Raw genomic sequence first — 15209 nt, 5'->3', positions numbered from 1 at the left:
TCCAATGAAATAAGTCCTCAGCTTTTATGTTTTCCCTCAGGATCTCTTAAAGAGATTTTCTTTTTACCCTGTTTCCGAGAGTCAGTTTCTGGCAGTTCTCTGCTGCGTGTAGACATTTAGATTTTGCTACTGTACAGTGTTTGAATTTGATGTGTTGTTACGGATTTGTAAGTGTTTGGGTTTGTAAGTGTTCAATCATAGTCTGAATTTTGTCTGGCTCTTTCATCGACTGCTGCCTCCTCATTGAAGACCCTGATGAGAATCACTCTGACCATTATTTGTATTTCACACAGGACTCATTAGCATCATAGAAATAAACTATTGCCAGAGTGTCGGCCCCAGTGTTACGGTTTTATAGGAGGCGCCCTGTCCCAAGCGCGAGGTGCTCTCTCCAGCTGGTGGAGCACACTGACAACTGCCCCTCCGGGTGGCAGCACTGCAGCCAGCTCTGCCTCTGATGAAGGCGAGGGGACCTGTGAGGGCAGCACAGGTGCCATCGACGAGGCTGCAGACGCCCTGCAGACACCCGGTTCGGCGACTGACATGCACAGGTCGCCCACAGTGGAGCAGCCAGCGCCCTCCACAACCACTGTTAACTAGTGCCCTGGCTGAGGTGAGTCTTTCACGACACATAGAAGCTGAAGTACCTCCAAATCTGTATGACAGGTGGTCTTTTTCTTTTAGTACATAAAGTTTTAATCGTCACCTCCAAAAATTACTTAATAAATGTTTTGTTCATTTACACATACATGTCTGCAGCCCTGGTACACATGTGCTTGCAAACAAATACAAAATTAACTACGCAGCTCTTTTTAAACAAGTGCTGTTCCAACTGAGCTACCCAAGCACGACTAATGACCCATCCTCACTGCCTTGTGTCCACCAGTACTCTCCAAACTTCACAGAAGCTCTCCTGTGAAACTTGCGAAAGTAGCACTCTGAAGGAGTATAGTTTTCAATCCAGCACACAATTTTAATCTGACAGGTTTCATATTGGAGCATACTACGTTGCAGAGTGAAAATCTGATTCTGGAAACGATCACCCAAGCTGTGGCTAAGCCATGTCTTCGATATATCCTTTCATCCAGGAGTGCCACTCCTGTAAATTTCACAGGAAAGCTTCTGTGAAGTTTGGAGGGTAGGAGACAAGGTACTGGTGGAAGTAAAGCTGTGAGGACGGGTCGTGAGTTGTGCTCGGGTAGTCCTGTCGGTAGAGCACTTGTCCACGAATGGCAAAGGTCCCCGAGTTCGATTCTCGGTCTGGCACATGGTTTTAATGTGCCAGGAAGTTTCGTATCAGCACATACTCCACTGCAGAGTGAAAAGTCTCATTCTATAAAAATAATTATTGTTGCTCGAGACTCAAAAGCAGCATTTTTTCGTTAAATTGATATCAGAGTCTTCATTAACCATTGACAGTGGAGTAGCACTGGTCATTAAATAAACAGGTGGTGGTAAGAATATTTTGACAGAAAAGGTTCATTAAATTAAATGCTTCTGCTTTATCAATCAAGATTGCTTATTTTAAAAAAATTCTGTTTCTTTGTAGAATTGATGTTCCAACAATCAATCATAAATCCTAACTTGAAAAATATTGTAAATCAAGGACCAAGTTTATCAAAAAGGTTTGTGTACTGTATTCATCTGAGTACAAGACAGTTTTTTTACCCAGAATTTGTTATTCAAAAAATACAAGGTTGTCTTACATTCACAGATTAAACTGTTGTTCTCGAGGTCATTATTTTTACATCATGTACTATGTTAACGGTGGGGATTGTCTTGCATTTACAGATGAAGCTTTGACAATTGAGGACGCGCACAGATTTAATTTTAAGAATTCAGAAGGGTAGGAGGGTGAGCAGTGAACTGTGGTACCAGCTAGCCAAGCACTGGAAGGAATGCGAGGAGGAGAATGGTCAGAAGGCAGCAAGTTTCATCGCACTGCCAATTGTGGCAATGAATACTGCGCACCTCGGCTTCTTATGAACATGCCTAAACAGTAGCAGAAATGGAATTGACTTTAAAAATGGAAAAAAAACCTTGGCAGTAGTATGTGCTTCTACAGGAGAGAAATTAATGCGAACAAAAATACGTTCACAAAGACCATCTGAAATATGGCACAACAAATGAAACAAGAGCTGCAACAGTTGTTGCATCCCACCAGCCTTGTATAAAAGCGTGTGTGGCCTGCATGGCAGTGAGTGGTAGAAAGTCTCCTAGGATATTTAGGAGAGGTGATGTCGGATTGGAGATGATACGTAAGTTTTGTAGGAAGCGAATAAGGGTGCAAACATCTCCAATACAATTTAAGAACACTTTATTTTTCAATAATTCAACCTTACTCACTTCCCAAGTACTGCCTTCTGCTGCCAGAGAAGAGTGCTTTGCTAATGAGATGTTCTGATGATACCATTAAATACTTGAATTGAGATAAGAGGTGAGTGTGAGACAGGGCTCATTCCTTGTTGTACACAGAAAACGACCAATTATTCCTCATTGCGATTAGCGCAGCTAAACACTAGGAGACATGTATGAGGCGGCAGCACTTGTTCCTTTGTATATTATGATGCACAGAAATACTATTACTCTTTTGCTACCTTGAGAGATAAGCTCTACAGACCTTGTTCTTTACTAACAGGTAGAAAACTCAATGTAAGAACTGTGGCCGGATGTTTACTGGAAAATCTGTGCCTACCTCAAATGTGTACAGTCTTCTCATAGTTTACTGCAGCATCATTGAACTGTCACTTTATAGTGTCTATTCCCAAGGACTCGCATGATATCTCATGATTACTGTGGCAACTTTCTCGCTATCTCTCTTGGTGCTTAACTCTGCTGCTGCTGCTGCTGAGACTGCCACTGACTGCCATTTATAGATCACTTTTTCAGGGTCTTGGAGCACTTTCCCCTGGCAATTTTGCTTTCTCCTGCTTTCATTAAAGATTGTTTCAGTGAGCTAAATCTTTGCAGAAGCTTCTCAAATCTCCTCAAGCAGTCTGGAAATGCCCCACATGGGTCAGGGCTTGCTCGTTCTCGCCTCTGTCAACTGTCCGTGGCTATTTCAGTTGCTTACCACATGTTGTCACCCGGCAGTGACCGCGACTGGCGACTGTGGCTGTGTACCACTTTCACTTGGTGTGTGCTAACCGTTGCACTTGCTTCTTGCTTGCTCTTTTTCCTGGTGGCCATATGCAGTGTGTCTTCATGCCTGTGCCTTACTACTACAGTCAAGAGACCCTTCTTATATCAATAACTCAGTAACACTGGATCTCTTTTATTAATAATCTTGGCAGTTATGACAAAGTGGTGCTAAATATGTACTCCGCTGTAACACTGTTTATTTTCAAGGTTGGCAACAGTGTTAAACTGAAGTGTGACGGTTCTAATAGTTCACAGTTCACAATAGGTTCACACAGACGATACTAATTTTAGGTTTATGCTGATTCTTAAAGCAGAGGCCACAAACAACTGTGCAGCAGAAAGAAAATTTGGTGTCGCAGAACTAATGTTCATTGGTGGTGTCAGATGAAGAATAATTTAAAAAAAGACCAGTTCTACATTCTACACACTAAACTTTCAGGGGACTGAACCAGCGAAGGTTACATGAATTGGAGCTGCTGGTTGCTCAATATGTGCAACAGAAACAGTGATTGCTTCCCAATTACTCAAGAATATGTCTGAAAGAAGATGCTGGAACAAAGAGGAATTTTCCAACTGCGTGTGTCATGGAATTTGCAACAAGGGCTGGCTGATGCTTGAGGATTAAGAGGAGGATGGAGCTTATAGTATGACATGGAATGATGTTAGCTCAGCGACTTCCTGCTGCATTTGGCAAAAAACTATTCACATGTCAGCATCGTGTAATCAGTCTGAGTAAGCAGCATGTCTGTTTGATAGGCCATGTGGACAGTACTGATCACATGTCTGTTTATTTTGATATGCTGTCAAATTTTTCTGTTGACATGAAGAGCATTAAAAGTAATACATTTGTTTACTTGGCCATCTTCCACAGCAGCTGTTAACATCTGTTACTATAGGTTATCCATCTTGAGCTGACTGCAGTGTGATTAAAAAGAATTACAACATATGTGTTCTGCTTTTATTTACAAAGCATCTTCAATGATTATTGGTGTTTCTTTACACAACCTGCCCCCCCCCCCCCCCCCCCCTCCTCCGCCTTGCTAGCAGTGGTTGGTGTCGACAGGCTTCATTTCAAATCTGCGTGTGGCAATTTTTAGCATTCTGCAGTATTTTCTGTATTTTCTTAAACTATTTCTCATTCTGCACTGCACTGCATTAGATGCCAAGAAAAGGGTTGGATGACAAATGACCTGACTATAGATTGGTTGGAAGTTGTTTGAAACAGAATACCAGTCTCTCTGTGTAACAGAAAAAAAAAATGTTGATGCTGGTTCTTTTCAGGGGACACTTCACACTTCACTTGGCAAGTTCAGGATCTGATATCAAAAAACCATACAGACCAGGTAGTAATTCGTGGTAGCATGAGGTCAAAACTTAAAGTTATTAAGGAACAGTCACCATTGTCTTCATTCCAAATAAATGGGCCTCCTGACTGATTAGGGTCACATTGAGACTTTCTTGCTATCTTTTCATTGGTTGACCCAGTGATCTTACACATTTGGGATAGTAGTGTAGTGTAGCATGGATTTTGGTATCCTCTTTCAGCTCATTCATTGTAGGTATTTTCTCTATTTGTGCTTATAGTTCTGAATATAATGTGTGATGGGTTTCATTTTAAATTCTGTCAACACATCTTCATTACTTTTGTGATGCATTTGGTGTAACAAGACATTCGTCTCAAGAATTTCATTTCACTGTCTTTTCACATCTCTTGCCATTATTGTCTGTGCTTCACAGCCATAACACAGTACAGGTCTTGCTAAGGTTTTATAAAGGCTTATTCAGGTGTGGTGCTGGACTAGGGAGGGTTTCAGTACAGTATTAATGACTCTAATTGTTTTCATATACCTGGTGGCATTTACAGCTAGGTCAGATTCTTCCAGAAAGGATAGTTCACAGCCATCACTGCTTGGTCAGGTGAAGATAATAATTAATGTAAAACATTTCTTTTTATTTTATTTCTCTTCTTATTATGCAGGGCGTATACGACCCGGGACAACCGGGAGATCTGGGAAAAACTAGGGAATTTTTTCATCTGGGAGGAAACCAGGAAAAGCCCGGGAATTTTTTTGGATTCCGTGAATGGTTCATTGTTTTAGTTTTCAGTTAAATTTTTGTGATTTTGGCTAGTAAGAACCAGTACTCCAACAAAGGAGATTACTGTATCTCGCGTCTGCAGGATAATACTGCAGCAACAAAACATTAACAAGAGGAAGAAAAAACGAAAATAAAACTTAAGTCACAAAGGAAATCTGCCATATACAACAACAAAATATAGTGCTCATACAAGCATATGCCAATAGCAGAGTGTGTCAAAGGCTTTAGACAGATGATGCAATGATTCATAACTACAAATTGCCTCCAATGAGTGTCACGTGACAGCTGTTGACATTAGATTCGTTTGAGCAGTTGCGGGCAGGCTCTTGTGCATGCGCCGTTGAGTAGCATGTGGGTAGTACCTTCTCCTGCTTCTGGCTACGGATGTGTGGCTGGGCGCTACTATCTAATATTGTCCCAGTTCGGAAATATCGTAGATCCGGTGCTGATATACAGAGCAGCCTGAGTTGTGGTGGGGAGGTGGGTAGTCTCCACGTGACCTGTGTTTACATTTAGTGATTTTGCTGTTTCCTCTTCATTTATTACTCTCACATCAAATGAAAACAAAACAAATTTTTGTGGCTGGGAGCTATCAAATGAATTAAAATACTTTCGCATAATTACGGAAGGCTAAAATGTTATTATTTTCAGGTTTTATTTTCACCTTTCTGACAGTCAAGCATTAATCACCTTGCAGAACAATGAAGTTATTTTTCTCGATTTGCTAAAGAGATTTGGCTTTCATTAATCTTTTGCGTTGAGGCAGTCAATTTATTTGAAACGAGGATTTTAATTTCATACTGTTGAATAGTGTCAACTGTTGACTGCATTTCAAGTGCATGTTTTCCATCTTCTAGCTCGCATGACATTATGCCATAGTAAAGAACCAAACATGAGGTAATACAGTGCTGGTACTCAAGAAAATTTACATTTGAATCTGGACATAGGAATGTGCAGTTTAAGCCCAATTATGCATTTTAGTATGGTTCACGAAATTCCGATGAACTTGAATGTCCTCTGATGTCTTGTTTCATTTGTAACATAGTGCAAGAGCTTTTAATGTTTTACACGTACGAACATAGGCGCTTCCTGTGTCATTGTAGCTGCTCAAGAGCAGTGGCGCCTGTTATCTGGCACTCTCTGCCAACTGCTGAAACGAATCAGTTTCTAACAGGTCACGGGAAAACATCGTGGACGGTGGCTTGAAAAGCGTTACTTTCAAAGTAAATTTCCTTTTACACAAGATGAACTATATTCGAGAATGTACAATGAATTTCTTAAATCACTCTCAATTAAAAATCAACTCTTTGAGGACGACCATCTAGAAGAATTTAGAGCCCGGAAGATCGGACACTTATGCCATTATTAAAAATTTTACTGGCACATTTGTGTGATATATCTTAAAGTGTAACAGGCGCAAAAAAGATCAACACTATATGTGGAAGCTTAGCTTCTCTTGCAGCTTATTAATGTGAAACCTCTATTTTTCTTGTAGCAGCACTATGTATTTTAATTTAAACCATCAACTTTTTCTTATTTGTGTGTTTGCGCTACTCAAGAGAGATCTTGCTATTGGCCGACTGCATCACGTGTCCTATGCTGTCATCAGCTGGTGAGATCATGTGACACTAGCTATGACTGGCTTACAAAAGCGTGCCGCAATCACGATTTCACTGTCTTGAAAAGTAACATGCGGTGTATGGTGGAATTCGAATTTATATCTTCGTAACACGAAAATACGCAGCGTACATGTTGCTGCTGCACATCAAAGATCTTTTCCAAAACGTGTTCTTCCCCCCCTCCTCTGAGTTTAGTTTTCTAAAGTGCTGGGAAATTCTATGTTGGTGAATAAAACCATAAACATTCAAAAGACTGATAAATTTTACAGTGCCAAGGAAAAGTATACTCTCACATAACATGAGGAAAAATGTATTTTCACCCGGGAGAAAGTGTATTTTCAACCGAGAAATCTGGGGAATTTTTTTTCCTTGTCCATGTATACACCCTGTTATCAAAATGTGGACAATCTATAACTGGCATAAATTTAGAATACGTATAATGTTAACTTTTTAGGTAAGTGTTTTAGATCAATAAAACAGTTTTTAATTTTGATTGATCTAAAAATGACAGTTTCTCAAGAAGCCACTTAAAAAAAGTGTCATCTTGTAGTTAGTAATGATATTATGTATGATGATTAGAGCTAGGAATTTTGGGTGCAAAATTAAGGTTAAAAAGGTACAAATTTCACATCATAATATGACGCACAATTCTCACTTGTTGTTATGTATTAAAAACTTGCAGTGAAAGGTCCTTGAGCACATTATTACAATCACATGTTCAGAAAACTGTTAAAACAGAAACATTTAATATTTCAGTGCTATTTTCAGTGAAGCTGGATCAACATCAACAAATACAAGAGATGCATATTTTGTTTGCAGTGATAATTGAAATCCCTGTTTCTTGCAATGTATTCAACATCAGGATTTTGCTAAGCTCTGGTCTAGTACTTGCTTTGCCATACCCTTCAGTGTTTCTCTCACATCCATCAGAATAGCCCATTGTTCTTTCTAAGGACACAGTTTCTCCACTTTTTTTTGATGACAGTTGTTAGGGAAAAGTGCCACACACAGTAAAAATTTCATCATCCAACTCTTTTCTTTCAGTTAGTTCTTTGGCATTTTTCACAGCTGAAAAATCATGTGATATAACATTTAATAAATCACATACAGCAGTAAAATGGTTATAAATAAACACTGCAGCCTTTACTCAAGTACTCCATTGAATAAGAATTGGAGAAGTTGGAAGAGGAAGCCCCGGTAATTTCAGCATGCTTTTGTATTGCAGCAGCAGCATTTTCAAGTAATTTTTTAGTGCAAGAGGGAAATGTGTTTTCATGTGAATATTCATCTTTTAGTGCTTGACACTCAATGCAGGGCAGGTCACATGCTTTGATTACAGTACATAGGTTACAGGTTGGCTGATGCCGATAACATACAAGATGCTTGGTCCATAGGTACTAGCCACGCTCGATCATAGTCTATTCTTTCAGGCCACAATACAATTATGGCATCATTGTAACTGTGCTTCACACTGGTATTGTTTGTTTTATTCAGAAAGGACATTATCAGCAGCATGGGTTCCCATTTAGGGATGCTAGTAAAATGTTTAGAAAGTGTGTTTCGCCTATTACTGGTTTCATGTAGTGGAAAGTATACTGCATTTTCAGCTGTTACTGGCCTGATCTGTTGTAAATGCTGATGTGACTTTTGTAAGATGCTGTGATCTTAAAGTGACTTTCTGGTGTATAAAGACAAAGGATATTCTGAAATGTCAACTATGTAATACTAACAAAATGTGGAGGCGTATAGTAAAACAATCACTCACCACGTTCATACTTACATCCCCATTAGTACAGTATTGGGAGCCTATGATCCTAGTGGTGAACTGAGGAATTATGTAGAACCAAGCTTTGTAGATGGAAAAACTCTGTTTCCAGACCTTTATAGTAACATTCATTTTTTAGGAAGAAAATGTGGCAAAAGATAAATATTCCTGACCTTCATAGTAACATTCATTTTTTAAGAATAAAATGTGACAAAAATACTTAAACAAGTGGGAAAAGGTGCAACCGAGACAGTTAAGGATGTTCATTTAATGTTTTCTTTGCAAGATAAGCTAATTTGTGCATTTAAACAGAAAAAATGAAAGAGCAATAACTAAAAGTCCTAGCACTATTGATTATCCAATAAAAATCAATCTCTGCCTCAGGGAATGAAAGTCCAGTTTGGCTCTATTGTTGTGATAGTGTATTGTTATTGGGTGTCCAACTCCCTAAACTTCCTTTTAACATAAAGCAATATGCTAATACTATGTAGGTAAGTAGGCTCTCTCTCTCTCTCTCTCTCTCTCTCTCTCTCTCTCTCTCTCTCTCTCTGTGTGTGTGTGTGTGTGTGTGTGTGTGTGTGTGTGTGGAAAGACTTAAAAACAAAGATTCCAAGACAAGAAAGAAAGTGCCGGCAGACAGGCACAATGAACAAAACACACACACACACACACACACACACACACACACACACACACACACAGAATTACTAGCTTTCGCAACCGATGGTTGCTTCTTCAGGAAAGAGGGAAGGAGAGGGAAAGACGAAAGGATGTGGGTTTTAAGGGAGAGGGTAAGGAGTCATTCCAATCCCGAGAGCGGAAAGACTTCCCTTAGTGGGAAAAAAGGACAGGTGTACACTCGCTCGCGCGCGCGCCCACACACACACACACACACACACACACACACACACACACACACACACACACACACAAGCAGACGTATAGAAAGAAACTTCCACATGGGAAAAAATATATTAAAAACAAAGAATCCAAGACTTACCAAGCGGGAAAGTGCCGGTAGACAGGCACAATAAAATAACACACAAACACACACAGAAAATTTGTAGCTTTAGCAACCAACACTTGCTTCTTCAGGAAAGAGGGAAGGAGAGGGAAAGATGAAAGGATGTGGTTTTTAAGGGAGAGGGTAAGGAGTCATTCCAATCCCGGGAGCGGAAAGACTTACCTTAATGGAAAAAAAAAGGATAGGTATATAGTCGCACGCACACGCGCACTCGCACGCGCACGCACGCACGCACGCACACATTTACAGGCAAAGAGTTTGGGCAGAGATGTCAGTCGAGGCGGAAATGCAGAGGCAAAGATGATGTTGAATGACAGGTGAGGTATGAGTGGCGGCAACTTGAAATTAGCGGAGATTGAGGCCTGGTGGATAACGAGAAGAGAGGATATATTGAAGGGCAAGATCCCACCTCCGGAGTTCGGATAGGTTGGTGTTGGTGGGGAGTATCCAGATAACCCGGATGGTGTAACACTGTGCCAAGATGTGCTGGCCTTGCACCAAGGCATGTTTAGCCACAGGGTGATCCTCATTACCAACAAACATTGTCTGCCTGTGTCCATTCATGCGAATGGACAGTTTGTTGCTGGTCATTTCCACATAGAAAGCGTCAGTGTAGGCAGGTCAGTTGGTAAATCATGTGGGTGCTTTCACACATGGCTCTGCCTTTGATCGTGTACACCTTCCGGGTTACAGGACTGGAGTAGGTGGTGGTGGGAGGTTGCATAGGACAGGTTTTACACCGGGGGCGGTTACAAGGGTAGGAGCCAGAGGGTAGGGAAGGTGGTTTGGGGATTTCATAGGGATGAACCAAGAGGTTACGAAGGTTAGGTGGATGGCGGAAAGACACTCTTGGTGGAGTGGGGAGGATTTCATGAAGGATGGATCTCGTTTCGGGGCAGGATTTTAGGAAGTCGTATCCCTGCTGGAGAGCCACATTCAGTCTGATCCAGTCCCGGGAAGTATCCTGTCACAAGTGGGGCACTTTTGGGGTTCTTCTGTGAGAGGTTTTGGGTTTGAGGGGATGAGGAAGTGGCTCTGATTATTTGCTTCTGTACCAGGTCGGGAGGGTAGTTGCGGGATGCGAAAGCTGTTTTCAGGTTGTTGGTGTAATGGTTCAGGGATTCAGGGCTGGAGCAGATTCATTTGCCACGAAGGCCTAGGCTGTAGGGAAGGGACCGTTTGATATGGAATGGGTGGCAGCTGTCATAATGGAGGTACTGTTGCTTGTTGGTGGGTTTGATGTGGACGGATGTGTGAAGGTGGCCATTGGACAGATGGAGGTCAACGTCAAGGAAAGTGGCATGGGATTTGGAGTAGGACCAGGTGAATCTGATGGAACCAAAGGAGTTGAGGTTGGAGAGGAAATTCTGGAGTTGTTCTTCACTGTGAGATCATGAAGATGTCATCAATAAATCTGTACCAAACTTTGGGTCGGCAGGCTTGGGTAACCAAGAAGGCTTCCTCTAAGCGACCCGTAAATAGGTTGGTATACGAGGGGGCCATCCTGGTACCCATGGCTGTTCCCTTTAATTGTTGGTATGTCTGGCCTTCAAAAGTGAAGAAGTTGTGGGTCAGGATGAAGCTGGCTAAGGTGATGAGGAAAGAGGTTTTAGGTAGGGTGGCAGGTGATCGGCGTGAAAGGAAGTGCTCCATTGCGAGGCCCTGGACGTGTGGTATATTTGTGTATAGGGAAGTGGCATCAATGGTTACAAGGATAGTTTCTGGGGGTAACAGACTGGGTAAGGATTCCAGGCGTTCGAGAAAGTGGTTGGTGTCTTTGATGAAGGATGGGAGACTGCATGTAATGGGTTGAAGGTGTTGATCTACATAGGCAGAGATACATTATGTGGGGGCTTGGTAACCAGCTACAATGGGGCGGCCGGGGTGTTTGGGTTTGTGAATTTTAGGAAGTAGGTAGATGGCAGGAGTGCGAGGTGTCGGTGGGGTCAGGAGTTTGATGGAGTTAGGTGAAAGGTTTTGTAGGGGGCCTAAGGTTCTGAGGATTCCTTGAAGCTCCGCCTGGACATCAGGAATTGGATTACCTTGGCAAACTTTGTATGTAGAGTTGTCTGAAAGCTGACACAGTCCCTCAGCCACATACTCCCGACGATCAAGTACCACGGTCATGGAACCCTTGTCAGCCGGAAGAATGATGATGGATCGGTCAGCTTTCAGATCACGGATAGCCTGGGCTTCGGCTGTGGTGATGTTGGGAGTAGGATTAAGGTTTCTCAAGAAAGATTGAGAGGCAAGGCTGGAAGTGAGAAATTCCTTGAAGGTTTGGAGAGGGTGATTTTGAGGAAGAGGAGGTGGGTCCCGCTGTGATGGAGGACGGAACTGTTCCAGGCAGGGTTCAATTTGGATAGTGTCTTGGGGAGTTGGATCATTAGGAGTGGGATCAGGATTATTTTTCTTCGTGGCAAAGTGATATTTCCAGCAGAGACTAGGAGTGTAGGACAGTAAATCTTTGACAAGGGCAGTTTGGTTGAACCTGGGAGTGGGGCTGAAGGTGAGGCCTTTGGATAGGACAGGTGTTTCGGATTGGGAGAGAGGTTTGGAGGAAAGGTTAACTACTGAATTGGGGTCTTGTGGTTCCAGATTGTGTTGACTAGAATTTTGAGGTGTTGGGGGGAGTGGAGCTGGAAGTGGGAGATTGCACACAGACCCAGTCTCTCCCATCTACTCAATGAGAGGAGGTTGAGGTTTGTTGGAAAGATTGTGGAGGGTGAGTGTGTTGCCTTTCCGGAGGTGGGAAACCAGGAGATTGGATAGTTTTTTGAGGTGGAGGGTGGCATGCTGTTCTAATTTGCGGTTGGCGTTTAGGAGGATGGTATGAACAGCCGGTGTGGATGTGGGAGAGGAAACATTGAGGACTTTGATTTGGGATAGGAGTTGACGGGTGTGTTCATTGGCTGAGTCGATGTATAGGTGAAGGATTAGGCGGGTGAGGGCTATGGATTGTGCAGTTTGGAACTGGTATAAGGACTGATGGAAAGAAGGATTGTAGCCAGAGATGGGAACTTTAAGTGTGAGGCCTTTGGGGGTAATGCCAAATGTCAGACAAGCCTGAGTAAATAAAATATGGGAGCGTAATCTGGCTAGGGTGAAGGCATGTTTGCAGAGGGAATGTAAATAAAATTTAATGGGGTCGTTGTAGGGATGTTGTGAGGTTGACATGGTATTAGAAGGTGGAAAGGGTAATATGAGGTTAAAGTGAAAAATAGAAATATATACAGGGAGAGAGAAAGGTGTGAAGAAGTCGAAAAAGTGTTGGTTTGAGATGAGCTATGTTGATCCTGTGCTGAACTTAGGTTGGTGAACAACAATGGGTGCAAAGGTTAGGTAGTTGTGTTGTCTCCAAAACACGTTAAAGGGTGGGAAAATTCAGGAAAATTTCGAAAAAAATTTCGAAAACTGTTTTTCGAAAAAAATGCGTGTAAATGTATTCAAAGGACTGGTTATGTACTGGCAGGTTATGAAAATGAGGCTAATAATTGTTTGACGATGAAATAATAACGTTTAAACGTGTGGGAAGCTGCTATAAAATGATCGGTTATGTGGGAAAAATGGGAATGGAAATAAAACAAAAGTTGTTGGAAATAGCTGAGATGGTTGTTTAATGGGTGAAAGGAACTGAAGCTGTGAAATAGTATTCATGAGTTTACACGAAGGCAGAGCCACATGTGAAAGCACCCACGTGATTTACCAACTGACCTGCCTACACTGTGACACTTTCTATGTGGGAATGACCAGCAACAAACTGTCCATTCGCATGAATGGACACAGGCAGACAGTGTTTGTTGATAATGAGGATCACCCTGTGGCTAAACATGCCTTGGTGTACGGCCAGCACATCTTGGCACAGTGTTACACTGTCCGGGTTATCTGGATACTTCCCACCAACACCAACCTATCCCGAACTCCGGAGGTGGGAACTTGCCCTTCAATATATCTTCTCTTCTCGTTATCCACCAGGCCTCAATCTCCGCTAATTTCAAGTTGCCGCCACTCATACCTCACCTGTCATTCAACATCATCTTTGCCTCTGCACTTCCACCTCGACTGACATCTCTGCCCAAACTCTTTGCCTGTAAATATGTCTGCTTGTGTCTGTATATGTATGTATGTATGGATGGATGGATGTGTGTGTGTGTGTGTGTGTGTGTGTGTGTGTGTGTGTGTGTGTGTGTGTGTGTGTGTGCGCGTGCGTGCGTGCGTGCGGTTGCGCTTTTGTGTGTGTGTGTGTGTGTGTGTGTGTGTGTGCGGTTTTGTGTGTGTGTGTGTGTGTGCGCTTGCGCTTTTGTGTGTGTGTGTGCGCTTGCGCTTTTGTGTGTGTGTGTGTGTGTGCGCTTGCGCTTTTGTGTGTGTGTGTGTGTGTGTGCGCTTGCGCTTTTGTGTGTGTGTGTGTGTGTGCGCTTGCGCTTTTGTGTGTGTGTGTGTGCGCGCTTGCGCTTTTGTGTGTGTGTGTGTGTGCGCGCTTGCGCTTTTGTGTGTGTGTGTGTGCGCTTGCGCTTTTGTGTGTGTGTGTGTGTGCGCTTGCGCTTTTGTGTGTGTGTGTGTGCGCTTGCGCTTTTGTGTGTGTGTGCGCTTGCGCTTTTGTGTGTGTGTGTGTGTGCGCTTGCGCTTTTGTGTGTGTGTGTGTGTGCGCTTGCGCTTTTGTGTGTGTGTGTGTGTGCGCTTGCGCTTTTGTGTGTGTGTGTGTGTGTGTGTGTGTGTGTGTGTGTGTGTGTGTGTGTGTGTGTGTGTGCGCTTGCGCTTTTGTGTGTGTGTGCGCTTGCGCTTTTGTGTGTGTGTGCGCTTGCGCTTTTGTGTGTGTGTGTGTGTGCGTGTGCGTGTGTGCGCGCGCGCGCGTGCTTTTTGTGTGTGCGCGCGCGTGCTTTTTGTGTGTGCGCGCGCGTGCTTTTTGTGTGTGCGCGCGCGTGCTTTTTGTGTGTGCGCGCGCGCGCTTTTTGTGTGTGCGTGCGCGCGCTTTTTGTGTGTGCGTGCGCGCGCTTTTTGTGTGTGCGTGCGCGCGCTTTTTGTGTGTGCGTGCGCGCGCTTTTTGTGTGTGCGTGCGCGCGCTTTTTGTGTGTGCGTGCGCGCGCTTTTTGTGTGTGCGTGCGCGCGCTTTTTGTGTGTGCGTGCGCGCGCTTTTTGTGTGTGCGTGCGCGCGCTTTTTGTGTGTGCGTGCGCGCGCTTTTTGTGTGTGCGTGCGCGCGCTTTTTGTGTGCGCGCGCGCGCGCGCGCGCTTTTTGTGTGCGCGCGCGCGCGCGCGCTTTTTGTGTGCGCGCGCGCGCGCGCGCGCTTCTTGTGTGCGCGCGCGCGCGCGCGCGCTTCTTGTGTGTGCGCGCGCGCGCGCGCTTTTTGTGTGTGTGCGCGCGCGCGCGCGCTTTTTGTGTGCGCGCGCGCGCGCGCGCGCTTTTTGTGTGCGCGCGCGCTTTTTGTGTGCGCGCGCGCGCGCGCGCGCTTTTTGTGTGCGCGCGCGCTTTTTGTGTGCGCGTGCGCGCGCGCTTTTTGTGTGCGCGCGCGCGCGCGCTTTTTGTGTGCGCGCGCGCGCGCGCGCGCTTTTCGTGTGCGCGCGCGC

At 43.8% G+C, this 15209-nt stretch overlaps 1 protein-coding gene across 2 annotated transcripts in view; it reads left to right on the top strand.

Annotated features, from left to right (window-relative positions):
• Positions 1-15209, top strand: part of LOC126354865 (late secretory pathway protein AVL9 homolog) — a 97179-nt gene that overhangs the window by 76167 nt on the left and 5803 nt on the right. For both annotated transcript variants that reach the window (XM_050004853.1, XM_050004854.1), the window contains exon 10: positions 359-613. In XM_050004853.1, coding sequence (XP_049860810.1) covers positions 359-600 — 242 coding nt within the window. In that variant the 3' untranslated portion in view covers positions 601-613. The remainder of the gene's footprint in view (positions 1-358; positions 614-15209) is intronic.

Source organism: Schistocerca gregaria, chromosome 3 (assembly GCF_023897955.1).
Source record: "Schistocerca gregaria isolate iqSchGreg1 chromosome 3, iqSchGreg1.2, whole genome shotgun sequence".
Taxonomy (NCBI): Eukaryota; Metazoa; Arthropoda; class Insecta; order Orthoptera; family Acrididae; genus Schistocerca; species Schistocerca gregaria.
Note: the sequence above shows the minus strand (reverse complement) of the source record. Positions and strands in the feature narration are given on the sequence as shown.